Source organism: Hydra viridissima, unplaced genomic scaffold, assembly GCF_058129835.1.
Source record: "Hydra viridissima isolate aposymbiotic clone 2 unplaced genomic scaffold, HvirCarnegie_v1 scaffold_11, whole genome shotgun sequence".
Classification (NCBI taxonomy): domain Eukaryota; kingdom Metazoa; phylum Cnidaria; class Hydrozoa; order Anthoathecata; family Hydridae; genus Hydra; species Hydra viridissima.
Window position 1 is genome coordinate 12,211,708 of NW_028324310.1, and position 25,595 is coordinate 12,237,302.

The 25,595-nt window shown below is 28.7% G+C and overlaps 2 protein-coding genes and 1 long non-coding RNA gene across 14 annotated transcripts in view; 1 reads left to right on the forward strand and 2 right to left on the reverse strand.

The window, feature by feature from the left end:
- Nucleotides 1-3: 3 nt before the first annotated feature.
- On the reverse strand, nt 4-15,654 carry LOC145191053 (integrin beta-1-like). Its single transcript, XM_090066576.1, has 19 exons — nt 15,525-15,654; nt 15,280-15,365; nt 14,998-15,111; nt 14,480-14,543; nt 14,225-14,356; nt 7,804-8,509; nt 7,515-7,572; nt 7,131-7,189; nt 5,082-5,160; nt 4,909-4,970; nt 3,116-3,181; nt 2,570-2,645; nt 1,998-2,210; nt 1,793-1,882; nt 1,541-1,685; nt 1,320-1,424; nt 1,104-1,213; nt 944-1,000; nt 4-831 (listed from the first exon to the last, which is right to left on the reverse strand). Exons 1-19 carry the CDS (start codon nt 15,586-15,588, stop codon nt 736-738), a joined length of 2,382 nt encoding a protein of 793 aa, XP_089922702.1. The 5' UTR covers nt 15,589-15,654; the 3' UTR covers nt 4-735.
- A 4,955-nt stretch (nt 15,655-20,609) lies between these two features.
- Nucleotides 20,610-25,595, forward strand: part of LOC145191789 (uncharacterized) — a 28,129-nt gene continuing 23,143 nt past the window's right edge. For 9 of the 12 annotated variants that reach the window (XM_090066342.1, XM_090066344.1, XM_090066343.1 and 6 more), the window contains exons 1-3: nt 20,610-21,008; nt 22,939-23,238; nt 23,402-25,114. In XM_090066342.1, the coding sequence (XP_089922468.1) occupies nt 20,933-21,008; nt 22,939-23,238; nt 23,402-25,114 (2,089 nt within the window). In that variant the 5' untranslated portion in view covers nt 20,610-20,932. The remainder of the gene's footprint in view (nt 21,009-22,938; nt 23,239-23,401; nt 25,115-25,595) is intronic. The other 3 variants (XM_090066348.1, XM_090066353.1, XM_090066350.1) reach the window with 2 other exon arrangements.
- On the reverse strand, nt 20,748-25,388 carry LOC149882214 (uncharacterized). Its single transcript, XR_016444869.1, has 2 exons — nt 22,757-25,388; nt 20,748-22,708 (listed from the first exon to the last, which is right to left on the reverse strand). It is a non-coding gene; the product is annotated as an uncharacterized LOC149882214 (long non-coding RNA).

A 25,595-nucleotide genomic window follows, 5' to 3' on the forward strand; every position in this document is an offset into this window, starting at 1 on the left:
AAATGTCTTTCCGGTTTCATTCCTTTCAAAAACTAAAAATTGAAATGTATATAAAACTAAAAGAAAAAAAATTGTCGTTAAAATAACCTCATATGAGCTCAAAACAGAATATTTTATAATTAAATTACACAGAAGTAAAATTCGAACGTTCGAACAACTGTCAGTTTTCAAAGAATGCTAAAAAAAAATGATTAAAAAAATTTCGCATTTCAGCGAAAATTGTAAAAAAAATAAAACAAAAAAACAACAAAAACTGTACATAGTGATATATAAATAATGTTACACACAGGAAAAAGAATAAAAACAACAACAGTAGCAAAAGCAACAGCTCGCATACACTAAACTAATACTATTTTTTAGAACCTATGAAATTATTTAAAAAGCTAAGAATAATAAAAATTGGGTATTTAAATATAAACAAATAAAAAACAGCAACGGCAAAAATAAAAAACTTTTACAAGACATGCGCACTAAGCAGTAGACAAAAAAAGAGTCAACCGAGAAGCATTATTCTGAAGATATTTCTTCTAAGTCTCGATGCTAACTACCTTACGCATGCTGTTAGGTCGTAACATGAAATCGAATATTTTGCTTAGAAGATTAAATAAACTTCAAATCTTCTTAATACTTTTAAAAAATGACTCATCTAGGTTTATGAAACGTGTGGTAGTTGCTGCATTTAAGCCGTAATTTTGTCAGCTTTTTTTCTTGCAGTTCTTTATAGCCATATGAACGCTAAGACAAGTGCTCTTCTGTTGTCTCTTGAGGTTGATTACCATACATGGGGTTTTGAAATGTTGAAGTTGCTTGCTTAAATATCGGATTTTCTCCCTGTATAGAGAATAAGGTGTTTACTAGTGAAAATTTGAAGAGATCAGGAAAACTCAAAGAAAACATTTCTAAGGAAGAAAAGTGAAAGAAGAATGTTATGCGGAAATCTTACAGTATTCCATTTAGCATTCTTAGTTTCTTTGTCAAAACGAGCAAACTCTCGTCGATCCTAAAAACATTTCTACAAATTGCTTTCATTTTGATTTTTAAACAAACGATCTTAAAAACTTCTTTACAAAATTTTTTTAACAGCTCCAATTTCTAAAACGCACCTGAATAGTGGCTAATAACTTCCATATCAATAGTAATGCCAATCCAATCCCTACAATACCAGCTATTACTCCAAGAATAATTGCTAGGATATCAGGCTCAGCCGGACATACTATAGATCATCATCATAAAAAAAAACAAAAAAAACACATACACAAATATCTTTAGAACAATTAAACAATGGAAAAACAAGTCATGTGACTTTTTTTAAAACTCACTTCTCTCACGTTGTACCAAGAGATGTATTTCTCCGGTGACATTATCTTTATGATACGAAAAAACAAATGAGCAGTCATCTTCATCGCGAACAATACAGCGGCGTTCTAAAAAAAAATGAAAAAGCGTCAACCTGAATTATCTATAACACATACATAAATGCACACACACGTACACTCACGCACTTAAATTGATATGCTTAAACAATCTAAAATATTTTTGCCTTCAGGGACTCTAGGCTCTAAAACATGAGATGATATGTTCCATTTAGCACATTCTGTAGCGCATTGCTCTTTATTCAGATCGCTAGTTTCAAACACTCGACATTTAACGCACTCGCGGTAATCTTGGCAGGCATCTGGACAATTCTAAAACAAAAAGCAAGCCAAAAGTGTTAAGAACTCAAATAAAATAATTCAAATTAGATTCAAAACAACAGACAACTTTGATTTAAGAAGGTAGTCAAGTAAATTACCGAAACACATTCTTGACATAATTCACCTATGTAACCACTGTTGCATACACAGCTATTGCATTCACAATTGCCTTTGCCATTACACTCAACCTATAAAAATATCAGCCAATAAAGAATTCAAAATAAAAGGAAGAAGTCTCAACTTTAGAAAAGTTTATAATAACGATAAAGAGAGTGATGATGAAAAACATGCTTGAATACGCACCCCATCATTATTTAAACACATGCTTGTGCTTTTATCACACTGTTCTTCACAAGCAGATCCTTGCCAGTTTATGTTGCATAAACATTTCCCACAGTCACATTTTCCCCTTTCAGGTCCGCCGCATAACTTTCCGCCATTAGATCTTCCGCATGTTGTATTACTGCACTGACATTGATCGCCATAGATATGATCAACTTCACCAAAATTATTAAGCTAATATGTAATCACATTTGTACAGTAATCTAGTAATAATGAAACTGTGACTTTGCTCTTAACAATATAACCAAATTAAGAACATTTTAATCAACTTATTCAGCAGCTGTTTTCCACACAGGATTAAGAACTTTTATCTTAAAACATCATAAGCTGCTTGATGATTAGCTGCTTGCATAATGCCATATTTCTGAGTAGACATTTTTTCAGCTATTATCATTTGAAGTAAAAATTCTAATTCATGTAATTAATAATTAATAAAACAACTAAACAACCAACTTGGTAACAAAAGGATTTAACTGGTTGGCAAGTAAAAGTTGCCTGAACTGGTCATTTACTCATTAACCTTAGATTCTTACCGTGCCTTTGTTGCAAATACATTCACCACATTCACAGTCACCTTTTCCACTGCAAACAGCTTCAGCACCAGGTACTCTGTGAAATAAAAAACCATTAGAATGCTTTTTTGTTTTACATCAAAAGTAAATTATTAGAAAAAGAGAAACAAAATTTTTTTTTTTTTGGATTTGATTTTCATTGTCTCTATTAAATTTGTAAGGATAAAAAAACACGTCAATTTTCATTATTTTCTATTTATTTACAAATAATACATTGAATCCTGCTTTGTATAGAAACTAATAAAAAATTTACAAACCATAAACACTAAAAAAAGTTACAACTGAAGAAACCCAAGGCCTCTGAGTCAGAAATCCAATGTCTTAACTAGTTGACTGAACTATATTTCTAACACTAAAAAAGTTACAACTGAAAAAAAATGATCTCTATTCATGTTTTTTACAATTTCAAATGATGGTTCATAATTTCTATTATTTTAATTGATGTTTCATGATCTATAACATTTTTTTAAATTTTAAAACAGAAAAATATTTAAAGCATTAAACCACCTGCAAGCTGTTTGGTCATTTGCTTCTTCCTTAGTACATTGACAAAACCGTCCAGCAAACAATTTCCTTAAAAAAAAAAAATTGATTAAGACTTTTTTTTTATGGTTATAATTATTTAAACAGGCATATTGTTAAAACTCATAAATAAGAAATTAAGTGTAAAACAAGTAGTAAGAAACACACTACCATTCATAATTACATAAAGATAAAAAAAAACAAACAAACACTTAAAGCTTATATATATATCTTTTAATTTTTTGTAATATTAGTAAATCATTGTTATATTAATGTGGATAGATAAAAACGTAGAAAAAAAAAAAAAAAAAAAATTCACAAATTTAACAATATATGCTGTCATATTATCTCAAGTGCGTCTTTACAAGTTCTTTACCTAAATTTAAATCTTTAAACAAATATTTTAAAAATATTCAAATTGCAAAAATATATTATAAAAAAGAAGGAAGATAGTGAAAGAGTGGTCAATCAGAAATGATCAGGACATTAAGGAATTACCTCTGCTGCTGAAAACAGAAGAATTGCTAACACTAGCAGAAGAAATAGACTACTATCATTACTATTAATAGACCAAAAAAGAATAGAAGACTACAGTGGGCAAACAACATGAACAATTGATTGCTGATGACTGAAAATATATATATTTTGGACCAATGAGTCAAAGTTCCAAATTTTTGGTTTGAAGAGAAAGTTTTCTTTGAAAAAAAGTTGGTGAACAGATGATGAAACAGAATGTGGTGCCAGCTGTAAAAGATAGCGGAGGTAGTGTCATGGTGTGGGGTCATTTTGGTGGTAATAATATTGGTGTTAGTGTTAAAATAGATGAATAATGACAGAAGAAGTGAAGTTAGGCAATTTTAAAAATCATGCCATTTCTTCAGGAACTCGGATAATTGACAAACCATTCATTTTTCAAGTAGATAACTCAAAGCATTTCGCAAAACTTTTTAGGAATCATTTAAGTGGATTAGAAAATGATAGATTAATTGAAAGAATGATTTGGCCTTCCCAATCACTTGATCTTTCCCCTATTGAACTTTTATGGGATGAATTAGACAGAATTATCATAAAATTAAAGGCCAAGAGTGAAAAGACATGGGAAAAATTTTTTCTCTCATTTATAAGTAGAACATTGTAAATATAAAAAAAGGAGTATCATTTGAATTATTATGACTATCAATGTATAAAAAAGTTAATTTTAATAAGATTTAACTAAAGTTAACTTTTAAAAACATTCATAGAATGTCTATTATTATATTATTTGTTTATTTGTCTATTATTATATCATTTTGCTTCAAATACTGATTACAAACTTGGTTTAGTTTTAGGGTTTATCTTTTTATGATGAGAATCAGAAGTTCCTAAGATAATAGAAAACAAATGTCATTTTTTTAATACTGAAGCATTCACTTGTTAGCCTTTACATAACCTTAATAAAACTGCTTCAGTGTTTTTAAGTGTTGAAACTAAAACATTCACGCTGCAATGAGCACATTTATTTTAACGATCATTCTTTACCACATTCTAGCTAACTTTTAAGTCTTTTTTTGAAAATACACAGTATTAAATTTTAGATGTGATGTTTTAACTTGAGTATATATTAATAAAATGTATGTAAAACATAATGATTACAAATTTACAAACATATATACATCAAAATTATTTAACTTAACTGTTGCATACTTTTACAAAATATTGTTGCAAAGTTTAAAGTTTGTATTTTGAAAAGAAAAACTTTAATGATTTAAAGTATGTAAGAGAAATGAAACAGAAAATACTTGTCACAAAAACAGATGCCACAGCTTAAATTTCCTCTGTAAGAACAGTCTTTACTGTTTATCTAAAAATTAAGTGTACAAGCTACAAATGTTTTTATCTTTTTAAAAATTGTTTGCAGACATTGTGTGTATCTGTTAAAATATACCTCTTGAAAAAAAGCATGTGGACTTACTATTGGATCTCCGCATGGACATTCACATATGAGTTCCAAAGTCACATTTACATCATCGAAATTGGTTTTGATTAAGAAACTGAAAAAAACAAACCAGACCAACTAAAGCATAACTAGAGTAAATAAATAATATTGCCATGGCAATAGTATACTATGTTATTAACAGTATGTTTAATAGTACTATTCATTGAACAATTAATATATAATATATTTTAACATTATATATAATTAATATATAAGTGTGGCCTTTATTATATACAATAAAATTTACTACAACATAAAAAATAGAAAAAAGGCAGGTGAAAATAGTTGAGAACAGGGTTCATTGGGCCAAGCTAAAAGAATTTAACCTGCAAGACCTTTAATGTGTGAGTGAGTTAAACTCTCTTTGAGAATATCTGGGTTATTGTTGACATTATTCAACAGCTTCTTAGCAACATTCCTGCTCAAAATTAAAGCAATTTCAGAACAACCTTGGCTGCCACAAAATTGATCCTAAAAACATCTGAAAAAATTGCATAACATGAGCCAATCGATATCCTTACATCCTCATCAACTTCTCTAGTAACAATTCAACAATTCTCTGAAAAAATTTTATTCACTGCTCAATGTTCTAATTGGTTGTTGACATACTAAGGCATCCAGGTCAAATATTATCATTAACACCTTCTCAACCTTCTGGGAAGAGCAAACTGTAAAATGTAACATTCAACATTTCAAGTGTGTTGGAGCACTTAATATTTTGCATGCAAAAAATCACCAAACACATCTAACCTTTATATATTTGATGAAAACAAACTAAAAATGCAAAATGGCTGATCATCTCAACATATGTTGGGCACATGTACCAACAAAACAAAGGAAGAAAATTGAGAATCAGATGTACATAGCCTGCCCAATTTGAAAAATCACCTTGTTTTCTGAACAAATCTCATATGTAAAACATGGTAAAAGTTTATTTGTGAGTTTTCAAAAAAGCTTCTTTAGCTGCTTACCAAATAACAATGACACATGTGGACCTGAACTCATCAATTACTCAACTTTATTAGTATCACCATGTTTCAATAGTCTTGAACTGTTCTCTTTTTGCACCCTTCATCTTCAAACTATTTTTTGTTTTTTTTTTGTTTTATTCACACATTTAATTATTGAATTACTGAGTCTATAATTTCAATTTGTTGAACTGACTGGCTTTGCAATTGCAATCAACATGAAGTCAAACAAGTGTAAAAATGATACTAAGGGATTAAAGACAATTAAACTTACTGTCCAGTTAATCCATCTCAACTAATGAATACTGCAATACTGTCAGTATTTTGAAGTTGATATTGAAGCTAAAACCAAGAGAAAGGTGAAGTTCTATGCTAAATATTTAATGTGTCAGGTGATTACACAGGGTGATCAAGTATTTTTGAAGCTTGCACCACATCTGGAAGGATAAACAAGCATGTTTACCTCAGAAGAGTGTGTCAAGAAGCATCTAGTTCCATTTATAAACAAATTTAAACAAGATCAAAGCATAACTTGCAATATGCATAAATCGTATGAGATTATCTAGATGAACAAAAAATCGACTGTGACCAAGGAGAGAAATGCACCATCTGTAGCTAACGAAAGACCAATAGGGATTGTACAAGGAAAATTATAAGCAGTTGACATGTGAAAATTTAAGAATACTTGGACAAAGATTTTGAAGAAAAGGGCTGAGAAAAGTGTTGATAATCTGTTTACTTATTTCAAGAGTAAACTGTATGATAGTGGTCATTAAAGGGCTGTAATTTGATATGAATCTAATAAAAGATTTTGTGTTCTTTGTTATGCAAAAAAATATTAATTTTATAGTTTCAACTATTTACTTCTAAAAATTACACCATTAAACATTTTAACAATGTACAATTAAACCTTTAACACACTTTACATGTAAAAATAGCATTACATAAATTATTCTATATTCTTAACAATATTTATCATATATTATTACATAAACTATTCTAAAATGATTAGTCTCAATAAAACAAATTTGAAATTTTCAAAAAGAGTGAGACTTACTCCAGATTTTTTTTAACGTTGCTACAGTCATTTGTTTTCAATTCAGCAGTAAATGTAACCTAATAAAAAAACAACAAAAAAACAAGTAAAAGCACAGAAACATTGAAACAAAAAGCCTGATGCATTTATAATAATCAAATCACAGTTAAACTAAGAAGTTTAAGATATATAAAATACTAAACCCATTCAATCTTATATACTACCAATGATATATTAATCTATCTTTTACTCAGTTTTTGACTGATATCATAGAATTTTGTTTTCTAATGTTACTAATTCTATTAGGTGATCTGAACTTTTTTAATATTCAAGGAAAAAATATTCATTCATTTACTCATTAAACTGTTAAATGATATATAACAGTAACAAAATTAAAAAACAAACTTGTTCTCCTATTGTTACATCATCACAAAAGTCCTGATCCAATGCTAGCTTTCCTTTACTAAATAAATTTAAAAACTTAAAACACAATAAAAGAAAAATATAATTTTCCAACAATAAACATATTAAAAAAAACCAACTTAAAAAAAAAATTTTTTTTGAATCATTTATATTTATATAAATGATTCAAAAGCTCATACATTAAGTATGATAGAAAACAGAAAAAAAAATTGAACCTAAACACCAATTTTTCAAACATAATTCATTTCAAAAGCAAATAAACTCCTTTTACCTGCATTTAGCAGAAAATTTGATTTCTACACCTTTAGGTGGATCAGCACGAATATTTACAACCTTAGCAATTTTACTGTATGCATCTTTGATCAAAGGAACTATATTTGATGAATCATTATTTAATCGAGCTGCTACTGCACCTGATGCTTGACCAAAAAAGCTGGCTACTTTGTCATATAGATCTGTGTTACCAGTGGTTGCAAAGATAGGAACTATCTCATGTTCAGCCATAATAGCTCGGATTTGGGACAAGGAAGGATAATCAAACTTGTCCCAACCAGTGTAATTATTATTTACTAAATGGCAACTTCCATCATTTGGTAAAACAAACCCTCCTAGTAACCCATCACCAGCAAAATGAAAAGTTGCATCGGTAGTAAGAATAACAATTCTTCTAGCTTTTTTTTTATTGCGCCATCCAATTTCATTTTCACACACAACTACTTGGAGCAATGCTTCTAGTGAAGCTTCTGGTCTGTCAACATTATATGAAATTTTTGTATTACTAACAGCTTTTCCAAACTTGGTTGTATCATCATCAAGAGGTGAGAGATTTTTAAATAAAAATGTTCTCTGAACATCATTGTTCATAATTTTAGCTGTAACTTCATCATCCCAAAATAAAGTGTATGGACCTATATCTTTATCAACACAACCCCCAAATCCCAAGCGGAAGTTTTCTGTTACAAATTTGAGCTCATTAGCTAAATGTAATAGATAGATCTAAAATTACATAAAGCTTTAGAGTAACAGTAAAAATTTATTTTAAAATTTCAATTAATAGAATGATTTTATTGAATTTTAAAGTATTATGAAAAATTTAAGAACCACCAAAAAAACAAATCATAATTTATTTTTATTTTTACATTTTTATTTAACCGAATATACTTTTCTGGTAAAAAAATAATAATAATAAATTTTAGAAAATAGACAAACAAGATAAAAATTAATAATAATGATAAAAACTTTTAAACAAATAAAAAAAATGTATTTAAAGTTTTATAGGTAATTTTTATTTAAAAAAAAATTGTGAAAAAGTTAAGAACTACAGAAAAAAAAACAGTAATTTTTACCTAATACGGCGTAATTTTACCATGAATTTTTAAGCACTCATTTATATGATTTGGCATTGAATCTATTAAATTCTCTAAAATATGTTTGGGAACATTTCCAAGTATTGCTGGTAAAATATTGCGCAGCTCCTCAAGGCTCCTTGGTGCTTTCTTGGCAATCACTTTATCAAGCCAACTCCAAAGATTTTCAATGCAATTTAGATCTGGGCTATTTGATGGCCAAGTTAGATGCTCAATATTTTTGTTTCAAACCATTCAGAGACAATTTTAGCCCTGTGACATGGTGCATTGTTTTACTGAAAAATGAACGGAACGCTTTGCTCAAGTGCATCAGTTCACAGTAACAAGTTGTTATTTAAAATATCGACTTAATAAATAGAGTTGAGTCGACCATCAAATAATTTAAACCTACAAAGATCATAATATGTCATGCAGCACCATATTCTAACCAACCCGCTACCTTGTTTTGTTCTTTGAACTATACAATCGAAATTATATTTTTCTGAAGGCTGCCTGCGAATCATAATTCGGTTTATTCAGTTATCAACCTCAATATTCATCTCATCAATTAACATTACTGTCCTCCATTTATGTTTAGACCATTCTTTGACGCTTTGGCAAAATTCTTTTCGCTTTTTTATATGTTGTTTGGTAAGTCACAGTTTTAGAACAGCTTTTTTCCATAACATATTGTTAGCTAACAGTTTCCAACGCACAAGTGATGCCGATGCTTGATGTGCATTTGAAAGCTTCCATTCCCTTTTAATTCATGCAACAGCATGATTCGATTTTTCTTTGCCAACCTGATTAAAAGGCGATCATCATTGGGTGTCATCAAACCTGGTCTTCCAGAACGATGGTGATCAATGTAACATTTCGTCTCTTTGAATCTTTTGATGATTGTTAACACTGAACTTTGTGATTGCTTTATTATTTTTCCAATTTCACAAGCAGAATTACCTTCCTGGTGAAAATGTACCACTTTTACACGATCTTCATATAACACATAAATTTTAATTCTTATTTTTATAGGTTCTATTAACTAATCATCAAAAAAAAAAAATTTTAATATGTTTGAAAAAAAAAAGACTATTTTATTATCTTTAGAATAAAAATTATTTAAATTTATTTGAAAAAAATAGTTTTTTTGTATTTAGTGGTTCTTAACGTTTTCACAATACTGTATATTTACTTCAAATACTTTCTTTACTGAAGTGTTAATATATTATACAAAAAATAAAAAAAAGACATGACTATTCAATTGATTTGTATTTTTTCATCAGTATAAACTCCTTCAGATAAAATCAAATTTTATCTGAAGGCTTTACTCATGAAATATTTCCCAAAAGGTTAGGAAATCTGAAATCAAGTGTTACAGACACATTGGTTTGCTTTAAAAATACAGGAACAAATGTAACAAGAAAACATTTTTGAAGGCCCAAATGTACTTCAGAAAATGAAAATAAACACATAATAGTCATAAGCAAAAGAAGTAGAAAACCTCTAGCTACTTAAATTAAACAAAACAAATTCTTATATCAAGTAATACAGTTGAGAGGCAGTTGCATAGTGTGGGTCTAAATTTTCGAATAGCTTAGCTAAAACCTTTGTTGCAACATAAATAAAGTAAAACATCTTCAGTGAGCTAAAGAATATTTACCATGAACATAACAGCATTTGAAAAAATGTAAGGAATATTTATATGGATGAGTCAAAGTTTGAATTATTTGGTACTAAAACATATCAATATAGTCAAAGAAAGGTCAAAGAAAATATGAAAATTTTGGGTGGTTTAGAAGAAAAAAATGATTTGGTAAAAATAACATCAGCAATGGACAAAAATTATATAATTTCATTTTAGTTCATCACAGTGGCATCTGGTTTTAGACATATTGATCAAGGGTATATTTTCCAACAAGATAATGGTCTAAACTGTACCTGAATTATTATAAAAGACCTCAAAATATGATATGGCCTCCAGTCACCTGATCTCAATTCCATTTAGAAATTGTGGGATGAGCTAGACAGAAAAGTTCCCACTATAGGTCCGACAAATGTACAAAGTCTCTGAAAATGTTTAGAAGATGCATGGAAAAATTTAAACTGTAAAATGATGGAAAATTTGGTGTCTAGAATGCTAAACTTATGTAAGGCTGTCATACATCCTAAAGGAGGTAACATTGATGAATACAATACTTGTGTTAAAGTCTTTTATTTATGTTAATCTTTAATGAAACAAATAAGAACTATTGAATGTTTAAGGGTGTTTGTTTTCACTATGAATCTTGTTTCTGACATGTAATAAGCCATACTCATTTATTATGTACATTGGTTTCTAATGAAAACTCATTAAACCTAAATGTATGTTACTTGATTGTATTTTATGTAATAATAACTTACAATTACGGACATAATGAAACCAAAACCAAATCTTGATCACCAGAAAAGAGCGATTACTAATGTCTTTGCCTAAGAAAGCCTTTCTATGAGTGCAACTTCCACAAAACTAAAAATACCAGGAATCTAGCACACAATTCAATAAAGTAATATAAAGAAACTCAAATAGCCAAAAAACATGGAGTGGAAGACCTCACACAACCTTGTATGCTAAAGCCTAATCTATTATTTTTCTCAGCAAATGGGATGGGGTTAACATAAACCTACTTTAAATAAAGTCAACTAAAAAAAACAACTACAGTGGACTAAACAACAAAGCATGAAGTGTTGAAGACTTCAAAAAAGTGCTGTGGACAAATGAGTCGAAATGACAAATGAGTCTAAATTTGAGATCTTCTGTAACAGAAGATCATTTGTTTAACTTTTAACATAAGCAACATTGCTCTAACTGTCAAACATGGAGTTGGTTTTGTTACGGTCTAGGAAGATTTCTAAACTATTGGTGTTTCTCAACTTCACAAGGTACAGTATGCAAAAAAAATAATCGTAAACTTGAAAAAAATTCATAATTTTAAAGATTGCATCAAAAAAATGAGTTTTCCGTTAAAATACTTGAAATTTTTTTTTAGATATCTTATCAAGTATTGTTTAAAGAATTTATTTGTGTATTGGTGAATTAATTGCTTTTCATACCTATTGAATTTTACACAATTGATCTAATGATGCATAAAATTGACTGCAAAAAAAATAATCGTACACTTCAAAAATAATCTCATACTAATCAAATTTCATGAAAATTAGTATCGAGTGGGGCCTCCTTTGGCCTTGATGGTCTCAGCTAGACGATTTGGCATTGAGTTGACCAAACTTTGAGTCTCTTTTGTTGTTATATTATCCCATGCACTCATTATAGCTTCTTTCAAGTCGTCTTTGCGTTTAAATGCTCGGTCACCAATTTTTCTGTCCAAAATATACCACAAATTTTCTACAGGATTCAAGTCTGGATTTTTAGATGGCCATTCCAAAACATTAATGTTGTTTGTTTCAAAGTATACCTTCGTTTTCTTAGCGGTATGTTTTGGATCGTTATCCTGCTGTAGTATAAAATAGTTTCCCATTCTCAATTTTTTAGTAGATGGTCGCAAGTTGGCTTTGAGAATTTCACAATACATTGAAGCATCCATTTTTTCATCAATAAATGTCAATTTCCCCACTCCTTTCCAACTCATACTACCCCAAACCATCACATTTCCTCCTCCATGCTTTACACTACCTTGCAAACAACTTAATTGATAAGCTTTTTCTTTTTTTCGCCACACTTTCTGAACTCCATCCGATGAGACGAGGTTGTATTTTGACTCATCTGACCACAAAATTTTTTTCCAATATGATATCGGCATTTTTTCATACTTCTTTGCAAATTCTAATCAACGTTTCATTTGTTTTGCAGTTAAAAAAGGTTTTTTCGAACAACTCTACCTCTATATCCTTGTTCTCTAATACGATTTCTAATTGTTTGAGGGCTTACTATGATATTGTGATCTTCTTGAACTTTTAAAGCTAATTTAGCTGCCGAAACAAATCTATTTTTATCTTAACATTAATGATGATATTACAATCAATTGCACTGGTGGTCTTGTGTTTTCATCCTCTGCCAGCCATACTAGCAACGGTTCCGATCAGATTATGCTTCTTAACAATTGAGGACACTGTCGTAAAAGGAATTCCTGTTTCTTTTTGGATCTGAAGGTAGGATTTTCCTTGATTTTTCAAATCAACTACGAGGCTTCGTTGATGGAGAGACAAATGTTGTTTTCTTGACGCCATTTCGCTGAAACACTACATTTTATTTCTAGAACGAAAGTGTATTTAAAAAATTACTATTTTCATTTTTACTAACTAGTTTGATCGTTCAATTTGCTCGATTTATGCTAAAATAACGACCTATTTTGTCAGCGTACAATTATTTTTTTTGCAGTCAATTTTATGCATCATTAGATCAATTGTGTAAAATTCAATAGGTATGAAAAGCAATTAATTCACCAATACACAAATAAATTCTTTATACAATACTTGATAAGATATCTAAAAAAAAAATTTCAAGTATTTTAACGGAAAACTCATTTTTTTGATGCAATCTTTAAAATTATGAATTTTTTTCAAGTGTACGATTATTTTTTTTGCATACTGTAGATGGAGTTCTTGATGCAAAAGGTATCACAAAATTCTCATTCACCAAGCAAGGAAAAAACTTATTAGCCTGGGATTTGTAATGTAACTTGACAATGACCTCAAGCACTCCAAACTATGCAAAATCAATGAAGGTACATTTAATTTTATGTTGTGGCTGGCTCAACCCTCTAATCTAAACCCAATCAAACTTAATCAGGACAAACTTCATCAACAAAAACATGTTATTTGTAATACTTTAAAGCCTTACATTACATATTTGTAAAACAAACAGTCTTTTGAATAACTATCTTTATATTATATCATAGCTTTAAGCATTTTTGATAGATTTTCTGAATTTTGAGGATTACTTATTAGCTGTCCAGAAATGTTGGACTGGCAATAGACACACACACATATATAGATATATCTATATACGTATAGATATATATCTATATCTATACATCTATAGATATATCTATATATGTGTGTGTGTCTATTGCCAATCCAATGTCTTTGGACACCTAATAAGATGATATAATCCTAATAAGTTGATAACACCTAATAAGATGATATAACACCTAATAAGATGATATGTATATCAGTGTATTATGAAATTAAATTCAAATAAAATCAAAGATTGTGACCTCCCAAAATTGGATATGAGAATTAGAACATTTTTGTAAATTTTAAACTTTACTTATGATTTATTATTATGAATTAAAATTCAGTGATAATTTACATTAAATTTTAACAAAATTTCCAAACTGAAGTATTTACCTAAAGATTCTCCTAATCCAATAATGTTTTCCAAATCTTTTTTTATAGATGAAGACATGTCCATAAGATAATATAAGTCAATAGGAAAATTCTTAGGAGTTTTTACTTCAATATCAATAGAAACTGCTTGACCTAAAATTTAAAAAGAAAATACAATTATCCACATTCAGGTATAAGATAAGCTTTACAAAGAAAAATGGAATGAAAAAGAACCAGTGTAAAAAATAATGATCTGTTTTCTTCAATTACTCTTACCTGGTCGTAACTTTACTGTAATAGCTTGGGGAGATACACGAGTTTCACCTTCAAGTTGAGCTGCCTTTAAAGAATCAAATATTCAAGTTTTAACAAATGATATAATTTTTCTTAAATAAGTTTTTTTAAACTACATCATTTGAACTTTTAAACATGTATTTAACAATTTCAGAACTGCTCAAACATATATGTACAATTTGTTTAAAAAACATGCACAAAAGATGGTTTCATGCAGTTTAAGAAAATCTTTGTGTTACAATTGCTTTAAACTTCAGTTTCTTATAATTTTTAAGCTGAAAATTTCTTTATTTTTAAGATATTGACATAAATTTAATTGAATATAAATATTTGGAAAACAAAAACATTTTAAAAGCTATTCTAACATAATAATTATGATTTTCAAAATATTTCATTGTTCTTCTAAGAAAGCAAATAAAACTTCAATAAATTTGAAGATTATTTATTAAGTGAAATTTTAATCTAAAACTTGAAAAACTGATTCTTGTAGTTAAACTAACCTTGTCTATCTTTGAAGAAGACAGAGGGTTGGTAATTTTTTTACAGTTTTGCTTCTTATGGTTTTCCAGAAGGTCACATTTCTTGAAGTAATTTTTTAATGTATCATTGTAGTACTAAAAATGATTCAACATAAATTTTTTAAATTAAATTTTAAAAAGAATATCTTTTAATTGAAACATTGATAGGTAAAAAGCAAATTAGAAAAATATTCAAAAAAAGTTACAGCAGTTTTTTTTTTCTTTAAAATAAAAATTTTGCACTAAAACCCATTTACAACTTACAATATCTTCACACCAAGCACACTGCGGAGATGTAGATATGATACATTGACCACACTCTTCTTTAGTTTGACAGTCATTAAAATTCCCTAAAGTAAAATATAAAATAGTTAGATGATAAATCTATAAATATACCTAAGATTACAAACTATAAACAAATGGACGTTGATCTGGGGAATAGTTTACAAAAACAGTATTATAAATAGTTTTATTCCTTTTCAAAGAATTCATAATTCAGTATTACATACCTTTTATTTGAATGTAACCAAGTTGCAAAATAAAAGTCAAACATAAGAATTTAAGAATATCCATTGCTGAAAAGTTAAATATGCTCAATTACACATATACATATATGCATTTATACCCACACATGCACACAGACACACACACACTTCACATATACTCAGATTTAAATATATACACACACATGTACACTGGTACATCAAAAAATTAACGAAAATAGAATTGTAAAAGTTTTTTTGTGTTTGTAAGTCTTATGTGTTTGTAAGTCTTATACGCTATAAAAATTCTCATGAATTATTGTTTGATACATAAGTGGCAGGAAATAACCATGATGTATTTAAATTTTAGAATAAAAAAAAAAAAAAAAGTGAAAATAATAACATAAGTTTAATTTAAAAAAAAAATAATTTTAAAACACACAAGATTATATCTTATTAACGTTGATAAAATAATTAAATTTTATTAACAAGGTAATAAAATACTTTTTTTTCAGATTGGAGATAACATTAACTACAATCAAGTTTATTTTAATGCTATTTTTCTCAATTCAAGCAAATTTTTGTTTTGTTTTTTCCTGCAAAATATGAACCAAAAAAGCATAAAAACTTTAATAGTTAAAGATAATATATGTGGTTCAAGATTTTGCAAGAAAATATAACTTATCAGCCAGAGCTGTTTATAAATTTATGAAAAAGTTTAAAGCTTTTGGTACTGTAGAAAGAATATTTAGAAAAAGGAAGCAAAACTTTGAAGCTATAAACATATATTTACAGTTGTTAAATAAAATTTTTAAGAAAGAAAGAAAATTGAAATGTTTGACTGATCACCCTAATTACCAGATCTTAACTTAACAGCTGGCAAATTTAGACAGGTTTAGATATAAAAGAAGAAACCCTGTCTTAAAAATATTGATACTTTTTGGAGTGGTCTGCTGCATTAAATAAAACTGTTTAAAATTTAATTGGCAGTATAACTAGCCAGACTTCAAGCAATAATTGTAAATAAAGGTGGACATGAATTTCTGAAATTTTTAAATACTAATAATCTTAGTAAAAATAACTTGTTTTAAAAAAGTTATTATTAGAAATTTGAAATGTGCACAAAAACGTAGTTTTGTTAAAAAATGTAAAAAATGTAAAAAATATTTAAAGAAGTAAATTGTTGATTGCCAAGTTTGTTTACTTATATATATATATATATATATATATATATATATATATATATATATATATATATATATATATATATATATATATACACATATATAATTGACTGTTAACAAAATCAGAATATCTGACATATCTTTGTGTGGTATGGTGCAGTTTTCAACATAGGTGCTGCCTATTATCTGTTATATAAACAAACCAGTCAATACCTAACTTTATTAAATAGTAGCTGAGGTAGTACTACAATTTTTTAAAATCTAAAACTAATTGGCCAAACTGTCCCAAATTTTACAAGTTCTAACATAACAGTTATAACATAAAATAGGTAAAAAGTAAACACATTTAATGTTTTCTTATCATAGGAGCTGCCATAATGGTAATCACACCCGTGAACCTACTGATCGTTTATCATTTTTGATCCGCAAATTAAAGAACCTGACACTTGTCGAATAAACTAGCCCCAAGCGTTTTCCAACGATTTATGCGAAGCCTTGTCCGGTCCACGCCCTATTTAGAGCATCCGAGATGCATTTATTAGACATAAAAAAATCTAAACTGTTTAGAATAGAATTAAGTTAAGTTCTTTTCTGATTCTTGAACCATTATCTAAGAAAAATCTACAGAACGAGTATTGAAGACAGCAAAGTTTAAAGGACCCAAAATTTTTATCTATTACATCATGCTTTTAGTTTTGTAGGTACTTAACTGTTAATAACTTCTCTAATAGGTTCACACTCATTGGTTCCTTTTACTTAAAGTTAGTTGGATCTTATTACCTAATTTAAGAAACAACATCTTTGATTTGTCACAATGATAATTTGTCTCCAAAATTGTAATAATTATCTTTTTAACAGAGTTTTAGCTGCCAAAGTTTGCTAATATGATAAAGACCTTTAAGTCGAAAACTAATGACAAATAATCGAAACACAATTTTTGAACTTTTCGAGTTTAATTTAATATTTAATAAATTTGAAAAAGCGAAAATAACTATGCTTTTAAGTTAAAAACTTATTTTATGTTTATGTAAACAACAGAAATGTCATAAACAAATACGAGAGGTGGAAAATCCCTAACAATTGAAAATACATTCACGAAAAGTATTACTGCTTTTACATAGCTCTATGAGTAATATATACTATATTATAAAAAAGTTTAATTTTTTCTTGTACAATGCTACTAAAGTTATTGAGAGATTGGCTTAGCAAGCTCAAATTTTAAAAAGCGGTTAAAACTTTACTGTTACGTGTTTGCATAATTTTCATTTGGTTTATGTTGTTAGCCTCTATTGCGTGTTTTAGGTGTCTGTTATGTACAGGGTGAACCAAAAATCACTTAACAATTTAAAAACGGAAATAAATTTTTTACTTTAATATATTTAAAACTTTCTTTTTAACATTATAATGTACGCATCATGGAGATTTTTTCGGCTTAACTATGAAAGACAAAAGTTTTCCTCATCACAAAGACGAACTCTTTCTAGGACACTCTGCATAACTATTTTCAGTGGCTCTACTCATGATTCAAATATCCTAAAGAATATTATCCTTCCTCTTAGCTATAGCTTGAGGCTTATTAATAAACACTACCTCCTTCAAATACCTCCATTAAAAGAAAAATGGAGTTGTAAGATCAAGGGAATGTGATGGCCGACGACACTCTGCACTTCTAAAAGTCATTCTTTGCAAAATAATATGACTTAACAGCTGCATTCTCTTTTGAGCTCAGTAAAAGCTTACTCATCTTGGTGCAACCACATTCCATGTGTATTTTAAACAGCAGGAAGCACAAATTTCTTAACATTCAGCGATGTCTTCAGGGTTAATTGTGATAATTGTTCTCTTAATTATCCTCGAAGAAGTACAGACCAAGCACAGTTGTCATTCCGCACCAAACCGTGCAGCTCTCAATGATGAATGACTCTGGGATTTTCAGTTCTCCAAAATCTTTTTTTAAATGAAAATAGACTTTATCTTCTATCATCAGTTTTGTTCAAAAAGTTGTCGTCTTCTTTGGACTGCGAATGATTCTAAGCTCTTGAGAACAACCTTTTGAAAATGCTTAGAAATTGGCCTTTAAAAACCGTAAGATCGAATACTCGATTGGCCGATTGACCGATTTTGACAATAAATCCCTTGTCGGAAAGGTATAAATAAGTACTTTTCGAAAATTAAATTAGAAAAATTTTTTGAGGTCCCCACAGCACACATCACAGATAATATCTGCAAAAAATGGGTGATATAGAATTCAATAATTTTTAAAAAATTCTTTGAAGTTGAAATTTAATGACTTGGGACAAAATTTTCGGAAAAACCCCGACATACGAGTTTAACCAAAAGCTTTGACATTGACACTTCATACCTTTATAACGGTATGTCCGAGGAACATTTAATTGAATGCACTGGTTTCGGAATGAGTTCCTTCATAATAGTATCATATTGCGTCAGAATATTAATCAAAGTAAAAAAAGTTGCTTCCTAAACACCGTAAACAATTTTTTCTTGTTGTTCTCTGATAGCTGTAGATATTTTTGCATTCGTCTGTATTATTGCTATCAGTTGATTGCCAGTATTATTGCTATTAGTTGATATATATGATTAAGATTTTTCGTGTGGAGTTATTCGCAATGAATAAGACTTAGATCTACCAGCTATACATCACTCTATTGCTACTTTAAAATTGGATTAGCACAGTCTGCCAGTAAGCAAAAATCATACAATAATACTCTTCTTTCCATGTCGTCTTCTGTTAACTGTACTGTACAACGCGACGACTTCCGGGACAAAAAACGCTCAGAGTTAAAATATATGATTAAGATTTTTCGTGTGGAGTTATTTTTGATAAATAAGGCACGTTGTACAGAACAGTTAACAGAACACGACATGAAAAGAAGAGTGGTGTTGTATAAAAATCAAAGTAGTCTTTGCAGAATGAGTGAATATCAGAGCCATAATCTAAGAATTTTTTGATTAAAAGATAAAAAAATTCCAATTTTTATCATTAAAAAATGGTCGATTTTTATCAATTACTTTTTTAGAGAAAGCTCCTTTTGGTCAATAATCCATTATTCACGAATTTTTACCTCTATTCCAGAGTTTTTTTATGTGTGATTGATACAATATATATTCCAGAGTTTTTTTGTGTGATTGATACAATATATATATTTTTTAAGTTGTTAATACTTATAAAAAATCCCCTTATTCAGGGGCCCTTTCACACCTGGGCCGGTTGATTTCGTCAACATCATCATTCAGTTAAACTGTATTGAAATTAGCAAAAAGTTATTAAATTGCACGTCAGGTTCGAGAAACGAAAAAACAACATTAATTTTTTTTTATAAATTATGAAGCTATTTTAGCTAAAAATCTATTTCGTCTAGAAAATTTCATTTTGTTGTGATATTCGCTTGTTTTTTGTTTTTTTTACATGAATATCAAATACATTAGATGAATACCAAATAAATTATGATCATCGTTTTTTTTAACTAAAAAGCCCATTTAGAAAAAAAGCTGTAAAATTGAGCTCTAATTTTTTATACAAAATTAAGATTAAAGGAAGGTAATATTTATATTAGAAATCATTTTCAACATCAAATTTAAACACTTGTGGCTTAGAAAATTTTTTGAAAACTCACTCGTTTATAGCGTGGCAAACCAAAGTAAACTTCTCGTTTGTGATTAATTTGCTTAAACTCGTTTGCCCTCATGGTATATTAGGAAACAATTGTTTCAGCATACTATTCTATTTTCCAAACGAGAACTATAAACAGATTGCAGCGTTAGTTGGAACAAAAATATATAAAAGTTTGCGTTAAACCTTGTGCATTAAAGCGTAAAATAAGGTCTTAGCGCCCCAAAATGGTCATTAAATTTGCACGGGTGAATGCTTTGTTTTCAAACAAAGGCCTTTGCGGAATGTAACTTGTGCACTAGAACAATAGAAACTTACAATCAAATGAACAGTAGATAATGCAAACGAACGCTAAAACAAAAAGGGTTCACTAACTTTTTAACGCGGGGTCGCCAGTACTTTGTGCAAGAAAAGACAGAAAGAATTGTTGCAAGATTTCTTAAGAAGGATTACTTTTATTATAAATAAATAAAAAAAAACTTTTAAACAAGAAAAGAATACTTTGAAATAAAGAAAACGAAGTCATGAAAAATAATGCATATTTATAGGTCATGGAATAGCTATAATGCATCGATATACAAGATACTTTGCAGAAATTTTATTAGAACAATATTGATACAATGACGCACACTCTAAACAAGTACCCATTTAAAAGATGGTGGTTAATGATTATAGTGGTAGTGCTTCAGCTTTGGGGTAAGCATTTTACAATTTTTTAATAATGAACACAGCTGTATAATATTGCTTAAGGGTTTTGCTTATTGGAAGTTTCAGTAAAAAATATAATAAATATTTCCTCTTCGTGCATTATTTTTTTTATAAAATGTTATATATAAAAAAAAAAAAAATTCACAAATGGGAAAAAAGCTTTGTAATTATCGCAGTAGTTACGGCGGTAATAATTCCCATTACTTTGTTTTGTGCAAACTCAGCAATCTAATGAAAAAAACCGCGTCTTTACCTGGCCGTTTTTTTGGATCATTTTTTTCCATTACATTAAGTCGTGAAGTTCTCTATAATTTTTTAATTCAAAATTAAAATTGGTATGTATAATGAAAAGAACTGAAAGTGTCTCTCTAAAAAGAGAGTGGAAAGTCTGCTTTTTACATCTTTTTTCTATATGTAACCCATATCATTATAAGACTACGTCACGAATAACACTAGTTAGTGCTCTGATTCTTGCAATTCTTTTTACAGGGACTAGAACCAACTTTAAAACCGAGAAAATCAGGTCAGAATCTGGGAAAAAAAAAACAAAAAAAAAAAAAACAGAAAAAAAACAAAACAAAACAAAAAAAACAAACAATTGTTGAGAAGTTTAACTATAATTAAAGAATTGGAAGAAAAGGATAATTTATCAAACTTAATGATTTAGATTTTTTAGAAATTTATAGAAGAAAATAGATTTTGCTAAATGTGTAAACCGTGCCCGCACCGCAATTGTGGGTAAAATTTTATTTCCTGTGGATATTTAACAAATATTTTCGCTAATAGCAAATACATTTTGTTGCGAATTTTTAAAATATTCCATTCTTGGTATTTTAAATGAGGTTGTGAAAAAGCTCGAAATAATTATTGAGAAAAAATCTGTTTGAACTAATAGTCGATTCAAGGAACTGCATTAAGAGAAATTTAATCAACTTTTGAAAAACTTATTAAACTATTACCGATTATTTCACAACATGAAATGATACGCAACACTTCTGTAAAACTTAGCTAAAAAACTGAGGTCTGAACCAGTGTTTCCTAAACATTTTTGTGCCATGTCCAACTTGAGCCTCCTAAATTTCTTATGGCCCTTAAAATACCACATAATTTTAACATTCAAAAATTAAATTGTTCATCAAAGATACTGAGAGTTGCCATACAGTTAACTTAAATATTATTAACCATAAGTGCTTAAACCGTGCGAACAGCAAACCCCCCTTTTTTATGCAAGTATTTCCTAAATTTTGCCGAATAAAATTTCTCCATTTTGGTGATATTTTTTATTTACAGGGCTTTAACAACGTGCTTAGCAACAAGTACTATAATTCCCCTTAAAATAGGCGCATTTAACAAAATAATGTAACTTTAAAAAATTTTCATTTTGATCTAAAGATTTAATGTAAAATATGGATTTTGATTCTGAATCTGAATTAAGCTTGAACTATCTTTAAACCTACCAAATTTCATTGCTAATCAATAATGCTATAAAAATTATAGTAATATTGCTAAAGAGCGTCAGGCTACTTTTTAGGCAAAAATGAAGAAATTTAGAACGAACGGATTAATTCGACTGAATAAATTAACTTATTTTGACTCGACAAACAATTTATTATTTTGATGCAAAAGAATCAACTTGAGTAGTTAGGATTAATTTGGATAATCAAACTATAGCCTTAAGTTACTTAAAACTATAGTTTGATTATCCAAATTAATCCTAACTACTCAAGTTTCATTACTGAAATATTGTTACAATAATTCTAAAATGAAGCCAAGTATTTAATGTGAAGCATGCATTCTCTTTTTAGAACTATAACATTTTGTACAATTTACATATTAGGTGTATATGACATAATCTAATGTGCTATGGTATACATTTATTCAACCATGTATTATACTGATTGATACATGTCACTTTTAGATGCTGTTGAGAGTACTTGTCGAATCGCAAATATTATTAGTGGTTATTACTTAAAGTCTGGAATAAATCAACCAAATATAAAAAAGTTAGGAGAATCTGACAGTTTAGCTCTTTGCAAAAAGATCTCTTGTATAGAAGATATTTATGACTTTGGTTTATTTGATGGAAAACAGTGTTATGGTATAGTATGTATAAACAATACTGATAAACGGTGCATGCTAAAAAGAGATGGAAATGCAGAATATACAATTTTTAAAATACATGCTCAATCACAACAAAAAAGAAGAAAATACCGTAGATGTAAGTTTTCTTTTCAAAGCAACACTTAACACAATCAATACCATGTTTTTTTGCCTAACAAATTTTATTTTGCACCCATTTTGTGGGGATGTTTGAAAATATTTTTTAGAAATGAATATTTAATTGTATTTTTAAAGATATATTTATATTTACTTTTTCATAGATCACAATAAAAACGATGACAAGAAAAACACTAGTGTATTACACGTTCCATTGAACAATTTACATAAAAGTATAGAAAATAAGACATTTTTAAAAAACAATTCACATAGAGCTTTTGCTGTACATAAAGATAGCAAACAAGTTCATAGAAAACATAGAAAAAGGAGACAAAAAAGAAAAGCACAAAGAGATGTTGGTAAAAGTGCAGTTTTCCCAAGGAATTTGTTTATATACAATAATAGCACAAAACCTTTAAATAGTAGACAGTTAATGGAGCTGCCTTATTCTACTTTTACTTCACTAAATCCACTTTCAAATCAAGTTTCTTATTCAAGACCATTGAATGCATATGATTTTTCTTCAAATCAGCCAATGCCACCTAATAATTTAGCTGCTATAAATCCTATTTTGAACCAAGTTTCTTATTCATTACCAAATTTGGTGCCAAATGAAATATCATCAAATCAGCCTGTATTAGTTAATCCAGGTGGTTTATATGAGAATTCCTATATTTATCCAAGAACATTATCAAACGAGGAGAAGAATCCACAAGCCCCAAGCTCAAACTACAATATAGCAACAGTGACAACTAACTTGGTTTTACCAGATAATTCATTAGAATCAAGTAACTACTCAGTAGATAATCAAGTTAAAAGAACAAGTATTGGCTCGACTATATTTCCTAAATTATTAGTAAACAATTATTTTCCTTCTTTAAACACTTCAGCCCAATCAAATAACTTTTTTTTCCCAGAAAGTGATAAGTTACTTAAGCATCCTATGCACAGCAGCATAAAATCACGAACATTTCAATCTAAAAGTTTTGAAAAGAGAAAAAGTATTACAGCAGATGTAAAACCTTTAAGAGATTTTCCTACTGATACAGATTTAGTAGTTGAAGAAAAAGATATTATTCCTGGTCCTGATGATCTCCAAAAAATAGATGAACAAATGGTGACTGCAAAAGATAATATTTATAAAGATATCGATGTTCCGTTTTCATCAAAAATTCAGTTACAAGATTTATCCACTGTTCCAAAAGGTTTGTTTAATGCTTCAAAACACACTCAAGCACAAACACCAAATGCAACACTCACACATGCGTATACACCACAACAAACTTATCAAGTGCTTCTTCAGCAACGTAAGATTACTGGCCACTCCTTATACCATCATATTCCTCATAAATCTTATGCAGATGAAGCAGAAGAAAGTGTTGTTAGTGATATTAATACAAATAAAAGAAAACTAAATCCAAATTTAATTATAGAATCAGCAAACATTTCATCTAATATTCCAAATTATGAATTGAGTGATCTTTACAATCGTGATACAGTGCCTAGACCATCCCCAGAAAATGTCAAAAAAGCCATTATTGAAATAAAAGAGCTAAAATCAGAAGTTCAAAAGCTTTTAGATTCAAATTCTCAAAACAGTTTCCCAATAGATAATCTTAGCAATTCAACAATTTTATTTACTGGAAATCTGCATAATATGACATTTAATGCTGATATGATCAAACCAAATAATGCTATAAAATCTGTTTTTAACAGCCCAAAATATGATGTTGTTAGAAATAGCTCATCTAAGTCACTTTTATCAGTTGATGATGATACTGATGAATTCACACTGCTAGATGATAATGCTCACAATTTAGGATTCCAAACAGTGCCCTTAAATGGTCATAATGGCGATTACAATATTTTCAATTCAGGTAAACATAGAAAGCACTTGGAGTAATTCAATCTCAAATCAATCAATTAAATATATAGCTTCTGACTGTCCTGAGTATATAGTGATTGCTTAAAGTTGGATATTTTGTTAATAAAAAAATCTTTGTTTGAAGTTTTAAAACTATTACTATTAGAACTATAAACTTTAACATATTTAACAAACATTTTCAAAAGTGTTTAACTTAAACATGAAGTATTTGGTGTGGTTTCACTAACTTTAAAATTAAAAATTTTAGAAAAAAATGAAAAAAAAAACTTAATTGCTAAAAAACAACTATCAAAATTCATCAATAGGCAATCCTTTTTATGTATTGCATAAAAAAAACATACACATTCTTAAGTTACTGTTAACAAAAATTACAGAAACATGGCAGACAATTAAAAACATGGTATGCAAGTAGACAAATAAAAAAGTGTGCCAGAGATGATAACAAAGGAAGTAGAGATTATATTGACAAAAGT

Bases quoted from the DNA above. Each gene is read 5' to 3' on its own strand.
- LOC145191053 (XM_090066576.1), bottom strand. From the start codon at position 15,588: ATGGATATTCTTAAATTCTTATGTTTGACTTTTATTTTGCAACTTGGT. The intron at 15,366-15,524 runs GTATGTAATACT...ATTTTACTTTAG, and splicing joins TGGTTACATTCAAATAAAAG to GGAATTTTAATGACTGTCAA. The intron at 1,883-1,997 runs GTGCGTATTCAA...ATATTTTTATAG, and splicing joins TGTGTTTAAATAATGATGGG to GTTGAGTGTAATGGCAAAGG.